Source organism: Fusarium phalaenopsidis (genome assembly GCF_050370095.1).
Source record: "Fusarium phalaenopsidis strain FUZ10S chromosome Unknown contig_32278, whole genome shotgun sequence".
NCBI classification, from domain to species: Eukaryota; Fungi; Ascomycota; class Sordariomycetes; order Hypocreales; family Nectriaceae; genus Fusarium; species Fusarium phalaenopsidis.
Genome location: NW_028145417.1, coordinates 189,771 through 202,228, shown reverse-complemented (window position 1 = coordinate 202,228; position 12,458 = coordinate 189,771). Strand labels below are relative to the sequence as shown.

Here is a 12,458-nt window from a genome sequence, read left to right as displayed (position 1 = left end):
TGTGTATACACTAAGATACACTTAAACCAGCCTCAATACCTGCCTGTAAGAAGTATAAAGGCGCTCAATTATTTTCTGTTTGTTCATCCACTTGAAACCGGATTCATGGTCCAAGGCAAGCGACTTTTTGATGAGTATATTCTGGATGTTTCATTCGGATCTGTCCGTTGCTTAAGCGAGGCCAGGAAGTCAGCCGTGCTGATGCGAAAAGAGCGGTAAGGCAAGAAGACTCAAATCAGTAACAAAAATGATTCTCAACACGGTATTGATTGACATGATACGGAAGACCGGGTCGTGTTTATCCGTCAAGGAAGAGAATCCCTATCAAGGCAACAAGTTCCATGTTTTGATGCCGATATGGACTCCGAGACCAACACAACCATGGCTATTTTATCTCTACTCCGTAAAAGAAGAGAAGTCCGAAGATCAGTGAAGCGTATTGCTGCTGAGGTGGGGACTCGAAGCTCGCTTACATTTCATTTGGGAGAATTCGAAAACAAGCCGAGACATTGTTGTTGATCATTGTGACACGTCACCGAAGCAAGGCATCGGGTAGAGTACGAACGAATTCAGTTGTTAGTACAGAACGGAACCAAACCTTACTGCTATGAAACAACGTAAAGCGGCCGGTACATAGTCCTAAGGTACTGAATTGAGAGAGAATCGCGTGTCCTCTTGCATGTTAAGGCTTATGAAGCTAGAGAAATGTGTATCGCTCTAAATTCTGACCGACCTAGCATATTATTCGAGGAAGAAGAAAATAGTGGAGGGTAGACTCGACGTGATAGCTCCTACCGCCCCCGGTAACGGCAAGTACGAAGACGGATCAAGTATCAAATGGCACTCCTGCACAAACCGAAAGCCCGAACCTAAAAGGTGAAATGTTGAACACCCCAGGATAAATGCATTGAAATCTTGAGCCTGTCGATCAGGGACCTGAGATGGAATGTCTAGACTGCCTCGCTGAACTCTGAATGCGGAAGACAATGACTTGATGTCTGGGGTAAATGACTATGAGTTTAGACATACCATTTTCATATACGAAATGATCGACTTTACCAGTGTGAGTAATATGCGCTTCTGGCCCAGGCTGTCACCTTCTATTTTGACTAGCTGAATGGAGTTTCCCTTCGGGTTGTCAAATGCCTACTTTTAACGCGCAGAGTCATCAAAGGCTCGAAGGGACTGTTGCGAATATCTGTAGCGGTTTACACTCTCGGTCGTCCTTTGTTTCATCTACATTTGCCAACGATAGCATCGCAACTCCAGCCCGAGAGGCTCAAGTTGGGCTGGTCTAGGAAAATATTTAGAGGCACAATGAACAATGCGGGAATACCTCCGCATCAACCAACGATCGGAGCGACCTCCGCACTACTATCATGTCTAACCTTCTGCTGATAGCATGGGTCCCTTTCTTGCATGGTAGACAAACGATTCCAGTCTGGGGAATGACGATTTTGCGGGGTTCCCTCCACAGGGGGTTGAACCCTAGACAGCGTTGGATAGCGATGTGATGTTGACACTGTCACACAGGGGAGCTTCCTACTTTACTACTTATTCGAGTATTGAATGAATGGAAATCGCGCTATCTGCAACGATTTTAACAGGAGGGGTTGCTGTTACTTCCCTCTTCTCCGGCATACATGTGACTTCCCGAATCCCGAAGACCCTGAACGGAGCACACTGAGGTGGCATTGTATCTGCTTGTCGAGTCATGATGATAATCGAATAGGGAAAGGAGGCTTTGCTATTGATTGTGATTGACATATGCCTGAACTTTATCTTTGATGTGGGAGGAATATCAACGTTGGGGGGTACGAGCTTGTGTGGACCGAGGTTGGCATGTGCATGACTGTATGAGGAGGCTCTAGTGAACCACGTGGCGGCGGCTCTTATTGTCAGCTCAAACTAGCAAATCTGCCATGCTAGGTCAGTGTTTCAAGCAAGATTTTGGCGCCGTTAGGCTTCTACCTTGAGAAGCGTGGTGCTTCTGCTACAAAATGGCCAGCTTACCACCCGTAGTCACATCCCCTCTTCCGTCAATGCTGAGTGAGTGTGCTTGGTTTATTTTAAACACAACATGTAACAAGCAACAAAACTCTGAAATGATGGGCACTGATGATGGAAGGAGGAGTCTTGGTAGGGTTGCATGGCAAGGAACCCCCCGTCAAGCTGTCAGTAGCTGAGTAGACCACCTGACCCCAAGAGTATGAGCGTATGAAGAAACACACAGGATCTACGTTTTCAATCCTCCTTCTGGAGTATAACTAAGCAGGAGACGGAAGGAGCAGCCTCAAGTTTTCCTCTGTCTACATTTGCCCTGGATCCTTAGCTTCAATAGCCTGCCAAACCGCGTGGCAGTTTAAGACTAGCATTGACGGTCTCTGTGTCAAGAGACCTGGCATCTACTATTTTCCTCGCGTAATCATTACAAACGGGAATCAGGAGCGGCCGAAACGGCGAGATCTCGGTGTCAGCGCTTCTTAATAGCTCCCGCAAAGTCCAAGCACTTCGGTGTGTTTTGCTTGGCTCTGCCCCTGCGTTAAAACGTCCCTGGGCAGCGCGTCTAGCGGACGTTGTGAGCTAGGCTGAAAGCGAAGGGACCTTGCGGTAGCTCATTGAATCAACCAACCACGACTCGGGATAGCGCAGATCCTTTCAATGGCGCATGTCTGTTGGCGCTGTCTAGCTCAGATCATGCACTCGGGTCGACATGGTACAACGCCCCAGATCTCGTTGGAGGTTGTCACTGAGTCAGTCGTGCCTCTGCGCTCGGACAGCTCATCTCACCTGGAGTGAAAGGCTTGGGGGCCTGATAGGTTACGCCTTGACTCTTTCGTAATGGCCCGCAGATCAGAATTCTTTAGCAGCGAGTCCCCTAGCCTGGTTTGTCACTGGCCCAGCGCCACGGTCCAGTTTTCCTTTTGATTAGAATCCTTGCCGAGACCCCAGGAATTTTCCCCGTAGACTAGACCTAGGGTGCCCATGGTGTAGCGTGTCGTATTGGGCGATCATGGCCCAAACGGGATGATCTACTGCTTCAGCGGGGTGACGACTTGTCGTTGGCATCGAGCTGAGACGTCCCTCGATCTTACCCGAAGCGTAACGGCGAGGCGATTCCGCCCTGAATTCGCTGGTCGTGAATAGCTCGGCTTTGTACCCGACCCTTGCAGGATATGCCACGCGACGACGCCATCCCATGCGAGTTGTGTTGCATCGCCAGCATCTGCCGGCTGGATGATGCGCCAGCCGTCGAGCATGACATTGATCTCATTCCCCTGCTCAAACTCACCGTGCCAAGCTTTTGACTCTGGATGCCAGAGAGTCCCGTGCTTTGAAGGGGGCCGAGACAATAACTTAACTTTGCTTTTCTCCCCTCCGGTTCTTTCTTGCTGAAGCTTGACCCTCTCGCATTCCCGTTCTCGTCCACTTTTCGTTTATCCACCAACGAACGATGGGCAAGTACGGATATCTGATCCCGGACTCTTATGTCCGGGAGGTTCCCGGCGAGGTCGACATGAATACTGCCAGCATCTTCTGGGGCTTCTCTCTTGGCGTTGCAGTCTTTTCGGCGGGTAAGGCTGGCAAGCAGAGCTGGCGGTCATGGAAGCGTGCTCGACGGCCTACGGCATATGTGGCCATGGTGTGGGCCGTGTGGTTAAGCAGTATGGTGCTTGGCGCTCTGGCTTGGGGGTTTCAACGACAATACATAGACCCAAGGCAAGTTGATGCTGTATTGATCTTTCCTCCTTTCTTCCACTGACATCAGCCATAGCTTCGGCTTCTACTTCTGCGTCGGTATGTCTCTTGACCTGTGTTTTTGGTGCCCATCTAACCTTCTTAGCCTTGTTCTGGGCATTGCAAGTCCAATTCCTTCTCCAAATCATCCTCAACCGTCTTGGCCTACTCATGGTGGTACCTGGGCAAGCCACGAAGCTCAAGTGGTTTGTCTTTGGTATCATATTGACAATCAACATCAGCGTCTTTATCATTTGGATGCCGGCGCGACTCCAGATCAACGACACGTGGGTACACCTCAACGAGATTTGGGACCGCTGCGAGAAGGTCATCTTTGCCCTGGTCGATGGGGCGTTGAACGGCTACTTTATATACCTTGTTCGGTCACGACTAATTGAGAATGGCCTGACTAAGTACACGCCTCTGTACCGCATGAACTTGGTTCTTATCTTTGTATCTCTGTCATTGGATGTAAGTCATTATCGATGTACTCCTCCTCAATGGTTGACTCTGACATCGCCCTCCAGGTTGTCTTGGTTGGCCTCATGTCCATGAAGAGTAGCTTGGTGTAAGTTGACGCTTATTATTTCGCTGGAGTTAGATCTAATAGACACTAGGTACTTATCATTCCACCCCGTCTGTTACCTTCTTAAACTTCAGATCGAGATGAAGATGGCCGAGCTGATCACAAAGATTGTGCGGTCTACCGGACGACACGGCTCCGACGATATCTACTACCGACACTCCTCAACAGGGGACAAGTCCAAAACCGCTGGAGGAACGACCAAGGTCAAGTTCTCAAATGGCCTATCAGGGGCCCAAGGGACATTTAGGCAAGGCAACACAACACAAATCGAGGCTGGTGACCAGGACAGCGACATTGAGATGGAGATCCGAGGTAGAGCAACCGACGGTGGCATTATCAAAACCACGCACACTACAGTTGCTAGCTCTCCTGTCGACATCAGGGAGGATGACGATTCACATAGCAGGACAAGTTCCACAAGAAAACTGCACTACTAATCACTGGTTTTAAGGATAAAGTGCTCGAAAGAAGGATAACTACTACTCATAGAACTAATAGAATCCCAAATTGCCATGCAGGTGGCTCCAATAAACATTAATTGATGTCAAATTTCCCCAAGTTGGTCCCCAACCTGTGAGATGTGACCTCAAACCTTTTCGGCCTCGTGGACCTCGACTTCGACGCTTGACTTGCCCTGGGCCTCACCTCCGGCTTCGCCCTCGAGCTTGTGGGTTCGGAAGTGCCTCGCAGGAAGCTTCTTGTTGAACTGGAGAATTGTGTTAGCTTACTGAGCTGATCGTCGAATGCGGATGGGACAAGCGCTTACCATGGCGTCGATCTCCTCCAGGGTGCGGCCCTTGACCTCGGGCAGGAAAAAGAAGACCCAGATGGCGGAAACAATGCATGAGGGGAACCAGATGTAGCCATATCGTGGACCCCAGTTCAAGGAGCTTGGGTTGATAAAGTAGGGGGCAGTGAAGGTGATGAGCCATGCACCAAGGAAGCCGATAGCGGCAGCAACGCCAAATGTATAGCTGCGGAGGCGCTGAGAGGGCATCTCTCCCGCAACAAGCCAAGAGTAAGAGGCAATCATTCCCTAAAAACACTAGTTAGAGGCGTGCAATCTATCACTGGAAGAGGTCTTACATTGTAAGCCATCATGTACAAGCACGAAAGGGCGACCAAAACACGGCCTGTAACGTGGCTGCCAGGGTTCTTGTCATATGTGACGGCGATGATAAGCTGGAAGCAACCCGAGATGACGAGTCCGTTGATGAGGAGAACACGACGACGTCCGTATCGAACGACGATGAAGGAGTTTGCAATAATGGCAATGAGACCGGCCATGCTGAGGACGTTGCTCATGGCGAAAGGATCGTCGACCTTGGCCATGGCGAAGAAGTAGGCCTTGTAAGCTGCCAAGATGGTCAATTCTGCCCCTGAGTGTTGGATATCGGCTTCGAATACCTACCAATGATGAACATTGACCCAGAGGCGGCTTGCAAGAGCACAGCTCCAATGGACAGCAGAGTTCGTCGTCTGTCGACGGGGTTGTTGAACATGTCCAAGATACCAACACCGCTAGCGGTCTCTTGTTCCTTATTGATAGCGTCTCGAATCTCGTTAAGCTCCTTGTCGACATCGGCATTCTTGGGCCTGAGCCACTTGAGTGACTTGAGACCATCGTCGTAGCGGCCTTGAAGGATGAGCCATCGAGGGGACTCGGGGATGAAGATCATGGCGACGAAAAGGAACGCGGGCACGACGTAGATGATTGCAAGAGGGATGAGGTAGGCGGATCTATCGGGTCGCTTCGCAGTTGCCCAGTCGATGATGGTACCAATGAGGGTGCCCTATGAAGTAGTTAGTATCGATATCATGACTCTAAAGCAGAGAGTACTGACAAACGAGGTGCAGAACTGGAAGATACTGAGGAAGAGACCTCGGTACTTGGCTGGGCTAGTCTCTTGAATGTAGAGCTGAGAGAAGGTCATGAAGTAACCGTTGGCCAGACCGATGAGAAGACGGCCGATATAGAGGGGGACAATGTGGGTTGTAGTCATCATGATGATGTTGGCAACTGCACAGAGGAGACATGCGATCCAGAGGCACATCCTTCTACCAAGCTTGGCAGCGGCGAAGCCAGCAAGACTGGAGCTGATGAAAGCACCAAGGGTCATCAAGGATGAGATGAGTTGTTGTCGAGTAGTTGAGATGTTCCATCCGATCGCGGTTTCTGGTGCTCGGTAGCCATAGATCTGCAAATATGGTCTGTCAGTATCATGGGATCTTCTCTAAGGTAATAGGCATGATAGATTTGATATCACTGACCTTGAGGAACCCAGGCATGGCCTGCAGGCCACCGATCAAGCCAAAGTCAAGCCCATACTGGAAGGGGGACAGGACGATGATGCCGCAAGCGACGAAGCACTTCCAGTGCGCCCGGATGGTATCCTTAGAGGGATCCGACATTGCAACGAGTTCAATGTATTGTTCTTTGATGAAGTTGATGATGCTGAGGACTGAAGGGTCAAGGATCTGCGGAGCACGTTCCTTACATACTCCATCTCAAGACGAGGGGACCGTGTCCAACGCAAGCATTCCCGGGGCATGCAATACCCCGTGGGGAAGTGGAGAAAAGACCAACTCATCTCGCTCAGAGATGAAAAAAGGCAGATTTCGAGTGTTACCCGACGTGCGGGGTGCAGGAGGAGGCTGGCCACGCTAGGGACCATTGATCCGATGGCAACGGAGTCAGAGACAAGGAACTTGGCACGTCACGAGGTCTCAGCCATATGGGGTTCTTGACATTTCTAAGCAATTTTTTACCGAGAGGGCATGGATTATACGCGCGTGTTTATCTTGGAACGCCACCGGGGGGATGGAGACGGATCTTGGATCTGGGGCAAGGGGGGTCTCGCTTCGCTTGGCGGATTTGTTGGTTGACGGTTCACCGCAATTATGAGTCTACAGGCATTCGTGACCCTCAGGGTTTCGCAAAAGCAAAAAATGTTACTTCGGATCTCGAGAACATCCTGTATAGATCTGTGAAGTGGCCTGATTCACGTCCCTGTATGAGCGGTAGAATCTACGATACGTATGTCATAAAACTTGATGAGATAATAGGAAAACATTGGATCCCAAAGAAATAGAACATCTATTGAAGCTTCATAAGAATTTAGGGTAACCTCAAACTATAGACTTGATATCTAGCATCTTCTCCGTCTCGCTCCATAGCTTCTCTGCCGCCTTAGAATCATGGGCATGGGCGGCCAACTTCTCATCAGCTGGCTGGCAGTCAGCCAAGTACCAGTACGGCTTTGTCCATCCCTCTGTGAGCTTCGGATCAAAAGCAGCGACAAGAGTTGTTGCGGCTCCCTGATCCATCGTCTTCCAGACACCCCCTGGCGCTGTTCCCCCCATGGTCCCTCGCCCCTCGGTGTCTAGACTGCGGGTCAGACCCGTGTCAATGGTTCCAGGATGCACCGATAGTGCCGACACGTTGGCTCCAGCCTTTTGGAGCCGCCTTGTTAGCTCCACAGAGTGAAGCACGTTGGCTGCCTTGCTCTGTCGATAACCAATGAACCCGGGGTAACCGTCCTTGGCTTGGAGAAACCCTGGGATAACGGCAGTTGGGGGTCTCTCCTCTTCCGGAACCCCATTGTAGAGGTCTTTCTCAAATGCGTAGTCGCTGAAGCGGATTGGAGACAAGCGATGACCGTGGCTGCTGACGTTGACAATGCGAACACTTCCCTTTGGACCCTTTGATGCGGCGCTGATGATCTTTGGGAGGAGGAGTTCTGTGAGCAGGAATGGACCAACGTGATTTGTGAAGAGTTGCTGATCGACCTTGATACCGCCAGGAGTTGTGACCGCATTTCGTGTTTGGAGGTTGAGTCCAGCGTTGTTGATCAAGAGGTCGATGTGATCCAAGGCACCGCCAATCTCAGCAGCCGCTGTCTTGATTGACTCAATTGACGAGAGATCTAGAAGAATGATTTTGACTGGAACTGCTGGATGCTTTTCCTTGATCTCAGCAGCCACAGCTTCCAATTTGGACTGGGTGCGAGAGGCCAAGACTAGCGTGGTTGGAGCCTGTGATGCTATTGCCAGGGCGGTAGAAGCACCAATACTGGAAGGACTGACACCAGTGATGACGACTACAAATCATCGAAAGCTGTGAGAAGAATGAACTCTTGCTGAAGCCAGACGGACTCACCATTCTTTCCGCGAATCTCATCGCCAAAGGCTGCGGCTACTTCCGTGCCAGTGGTCTTGTTGTCAAACTGAGAGTTGGAGGTCATGATGTGACGTGTCTGCGCTGTACGAGATAATGCACCTCAAAGCAAGACCCCTATCTATTAATTGACCAATAAATCATGCCAAGTCCCCTCCCTTCGCACTATGATCCTCGGCAATGTCGTGGAGTTGCCAAGAAGCCAGCCTCCATCGGCGCGATGGTTCCGAAGTGAGGGGAATTTGACAGACGCCGAAAACGCCCCCTCGGCAATAGAGGAAATTGATACCCGAATCCTTGAGCAATCGAGATTATGTAGATTGCATTTATTGGCTTTAATATCAGTTCTCAGCAAGCAAGGTTCTGTACCAGCCAGGGTCTTATCCAACCATACTCGATCAACTCATCACAACAATGTCCTCAACAAAGTCGGGGATCAAGGTCATCATTGTCGGTGCTGGATTTGGCGGTTTGACAGCTGCCATTGAATGCCATCGACAAGGTCATGATGTTGAGATCTATGAATCTTTCCCTGAACTCAAGGTTCTTGGGGATATCATCTCTTTTGGCGCCAATGCCGGAAGGATCTTTTACCGATGGTCCGACGGACAAATTGTGGAAAAACTCCGTCCCCTTTGCATCGACATTCAGGAGTACGGCTTCAGAATTCACAAGTACGACACCGGGGAGGTTGTCTATCACCAGAAGAGAGCGCCTCCCAGCCCTGATGCGCCCGTGTTGAACGGTCACAGAGGTGAACTGCATGAGGTCATCTTCAACTACGCCCGCGACGAACTCGGTATTCCTATTCACCTTGGTCAGCGGGTGAGCGAATACTTTGAGACCGAGGCGGGCGCTGGAATTGTGCTCAAGGGTGGCAAGAAGGTGAGCTGGATAGCCTGTGGATCTGACCCCTGAAGGCGGCTTACTCACAGATGATTCAGATTCTTGGCGACGTCGTGATTGGAGCCGATGGTGTCCGCTCAAAGGCCAGGGAGCTTGTTCTGGGGTATTTCGACAAGCCCAAGAGCAGCGGCTACGCAGTATGGAGAGCATGGTAAGACCTTGATGTCCCATGAAAGAATTCATGCTGATCGGTGAACTACAGGTTCTCAAACAAGGACATGATCAAGGACCCAAGGACAAAGGAGTTCTGTGAGAATGGTGATACCTTCAACGGTTGGGTCGGAAAGGATTGCCACTTCCTCTTCTCCACGCTTAAGGGCGGCAAGGACTGCTGTTGGGTCTTGACACACAAGGACGATCACGACATTGACGAGTCATGGTCATTCCCTGGCAAGGTTGAAGAGGTTTTGGAGGTGCTGAAGGACTGGGACCCGACCTGTCGAGCCATTGTCGAGAAGACGCCGTCTGTTGTCGACTGGAAGCTGGTCTATCGCGATCCCTTACCAACTTGGATCAGCAAGAAGGGCCGCATTGCTCTTCTCGGCGATGCAGCTCACCCATTTTTGCCAACGAGTGCTCAAGGTGCAACTCAGGCGATGGAGGATGGAGTGACAATTGCAGTCTGCTTGAAACGTGCCGGCAAGGGAAATGTCCCCGGTGCTCTGCGAACGCACCAAGGCTTGAGGTAAGACGAGCCCAACCTGTTGAAAGAAACTCCCAAGACAGAGCTAACAAGTACTTGTAGATACGATCGTGTGAGAGCCGTTCAAAAGACTGGCGAGTCAACGCGCGATCTGTGGCACAAGACAGACTGGGCCAAGGTCAAGGAAAACCCTTCCAGCATTGGCTTTCCCAGAGAAGATTGGATCCATGGGTTTGACGCTGAGAAGTATGCAGAGGAGAATTTTGATAGCGTTCTTGAGGAGCAGACACGTCCAGTTGCAGACAAAGCCGAGACTTTCTTGGATCAAGGGGTAGCCAAGGCTACGGTAGTAAACTGAGATGGGCAGAGAGCATTTTGTAGTTTCATTCAGCATCAGATTTAGCATTGCATCAATAAATGAACGTCTTTCTTTCTATATCCAGCGCCCTGTTTGCGAAAGAAGGAAGTCATGAGACAAAGTATTGACTTAAAACCCATGCCCCTTGCCGCTATACCTAGAACTCTCTGTTTACGTGAGAAGAGAAGGGACTGGTTGAGCAATTGAAACCGTGTCTATACATTTTGTATGGCTGGTTGTCGTCTGGAGAATGGAAGTCACTGGATCAATGATGGGCAGAATGTCTTGTGCATGGCTTCATTAGAAACTTGTTCTGTCTGAACCTCCTCTCACAACTTGGAATCGCTCGCCCCGACCTTCATCATGATACTCTTGGTCTCCAAGAAGTTATCAAGGCTATGCTGCCAACCCTCTCTCCCCTGACCCGACGCCTTGTATCCTCCAAAAGGCAGATCCCTCGCAGTGCTGGGACTGGTACAGTTGATTCCAACATAACCAGAGTTGAGTTCCTTGGACACTCTCATGGCGCGGTCAATGTCCTTGGTGTAGACTGCAGCGTACAGGCCGAACTCTGTATCATTGGCCTTGCGAATTGCCTCTTCTTCTGTCTTGATAACGTTGATGTTGACGACAGGACCAAAGACCTCCTCCTTCATGATCTTTGCGTTCTCGGGCGTGTTGATGAAGATGGTTGGCTCAATGAAGAAACCTCCAGTGCTATCAAGGTTGCCATTTCCTCCAAGGGCAAGGGTACCAGACTTCTTGCCCTCCTCAATGAACTTGAGAACGTTGTTATACTGAATCTTGTCGGCCTGAGGACCGTGGACAGTACCACGCTTTGTTGGGTCGCCTGCCTTGACAGCTGCAAGGTTTTGTTTGCAAGCCGCGATGAACTTGTCCGCAATGCTATCTTGAACATAGACCCGTGAGTTGGCCATGCAAACCTGTCCGCTGTTGAACTGAACACTGCGCATTGTGTCTTTGACGGCCAACTCAAGGTCTGCGTCTTCGAAAACAATGACGGGAGACTTGCCGCCAAGCTCAAGAATGACCTTCTTCAAGTTCGTCTTAGCAGCTGTTTCCTGGATGAGGCGTCCAGTGCGGCCTGAGCCAGTGAAGCTCAGAGCTCTAACATCCATATGCGCAGCAAGTGCAGCGCCAGAAGGCAGGCCGTGGCCATGGATAATGTTGAAGACACCCGGAGGAAAACCGGCCTTATGGACTAGCTCGGCGACCTTGGCCGCAGCAAGAGGAGCCTTCTCGCTCGTCTTGAGCACGACCGTATTGCCGGTAATGAGAGCGGGTGCAGTCTTGCTGGAGAAGAACAGCACAGGCACATTCCAGGGAATAATAGCAGCGACAACTCCATACGGCTGACGTAGCGTCATCGTGACATATCCCGGCGTGTTCAGCGAGGCGGTGCCCTGAACTTGAGACCAGGCCTCAGCATAGTGGTCAAAATTGCCAGCTGCGGCAAAGCCTTCAAAGTAGTCGTCGACAGGGCGACCCATAGACTGGGCCTCGAGAAGAGCGAGCTCATCATTGTGCTCCCTGATCAAAGCGGCCAACTTCTTCAGGCATGCGCCACGTTTGGACGGATCGAGAGCCGACCAGGCGGGGAATGCGCGGTTCGCGGCAGCGACAGCCGTGTTGACATCTTGCTCGGTTGCTTCAGGAACTATCGACGCAGGCTAGCGTTAGCAGCGAGTCCAGTGGGCAATGCCAAGATGGTGGTGTCTTACCCTCCGCAGTCTGGGTACCGGTAGCCGGGTTGAAGAGGGGAAAAGTGGCTCCGTCTGAGGCCCCAACCAACTGGTCAAGAGGTGTCAATAACGTGTGTCTCACTGGCTGGAACGACTCATGCACGTACTTTGCCATCGATGAGCATCTTGGGGGTGTTGACCGTTAGTGGCGCTGGCATTGTGTCGGTTGATGATATGATCCTGGGGAAACGAAGCGATGAGAGGCAGAGAAAACGCTGGCTAATGAGATAATGGAGGAGCCACCCCGGATTTCCAGCGCCATTATTACTCGTTAGTTATGTATGTTG

At 50.8% G+C, this 12,458-nt stretch overlaps 5 protein-coding genes across 5 annotated transcripts; 2 read left to right on the top strand and 3 right to left on the bottom strand.

Annotated features, from left to right (window-relative positions):
* Nucleotides 1–3,454: 3,454 nt before the first annotated feature.
* LRP88_00663 (uncharacterized protein) lies at nucleotides 3,455–4,761 on the top strand (the record flags this gene model as incomplete). Its single annotated transcript, XM_083237369.1, has 4 exons — nucleotides 3,455–3,665; nucleotides 3,845–4,209; nucleotides 4,266–4,306; nucleotides 4,356–4,761. 4 exons carry the CDS (start codon nucleotides 3,455–3,457, stop codon nucleotides 4,759–4,761), a joined length of 1,023 nt encoding a protein of 340 aa, XP_083105874.1.
* Nucleotides 4,762–4,910: 149 nt separating this feature from the next.
* On the bottom strand, nucleotides 4,911–6,736 carry LRP88_00662 (general substrate transporter; the record flags this gene model as incomplete). Its single annotated transcript, XM_083237368.1, has 6 exons — nucleotides 4,911–5,030; nucleotides 5,091–5,360; nucleotides 5,411–5,679; nucleotides 5,736–6,117; nucleotides 6,169–6,522; nucleotides 6,596–6,736. The coding sequence occupies 6 exons, from the start codon at nucleotides 6,734–6,736 to the stop codon at nucleotides 4,911–4,913; spliced, it is 1,536 nt and encodes a 511-aa protein (XP_083105873.1).
* A 717-nt stretch (nucleotides 6,737–7,453) lies between these two features.
* On the bottom strand, nucleotides 7,454–8,568 carry LRP88_00661 (uncharacterized protein; the record flags this gene model as incomplete). Its single annotated transcript, XM_083237367.1, has 2 exons — nucleotides 7,454–8,424; nucleotides 8,484–8,568. The coding sequence occupies 2 exons, from the start codon at nucleotides 8,566–8,568 to the stop codon at nucleotides 7,454–7,456; spliced, it is 1,056 nt and encodes a 351-aa protein (XP_083105872.1).
* Nucleotides 8,569–8,915: 347 nt separating this feature from the next.
* Nucleotides 8,916–10,408, top strand: LRP88_00660 (uncharacterized protein; the record flags this gene model as incomplete). The annotated part of the gene is made up of 4 exons (XM_083237366.1): nucleotides 8,916–9,386; nucleotides 9,446–9,558; nucleotides 9,610–10,092; nucleotides 10,153–10,408. 4 exons carry the CDS (start codon nucleotides 8,916–8,918, stop codon nucleotides 10,406–10,408), a joined length of 1,323 nt encoding a protein of 440 aa, XP_083105871.1.
* Nucleotides 10,409–10,737: 329 nt separating this feature from the next.
* LRP88_00659 (aldehyde dehydrogenase domain-containing protein) lies at nucleotides 10,738–12,329 on the bottom strand (the record flags this gene model as incomplete). Its single annotated transcript, XM_083237365.1, has 3 exons — nucleotides 10,738–12,086; nucleotides 12,151–12,220; nucleotides 12,279–12,329. The coding sequence occupies 3 exons, from the start codon at nucleotides 12,327–12,329 to the stop codon at nucleotides 10,738–10,740; spliced, it is 1,470 nt and encodes a 489-aa protein (XP_083105870.1).
* Between the last annotated feature and the right edge of the window lie 129 nt (nucleotides 12,330–12,458).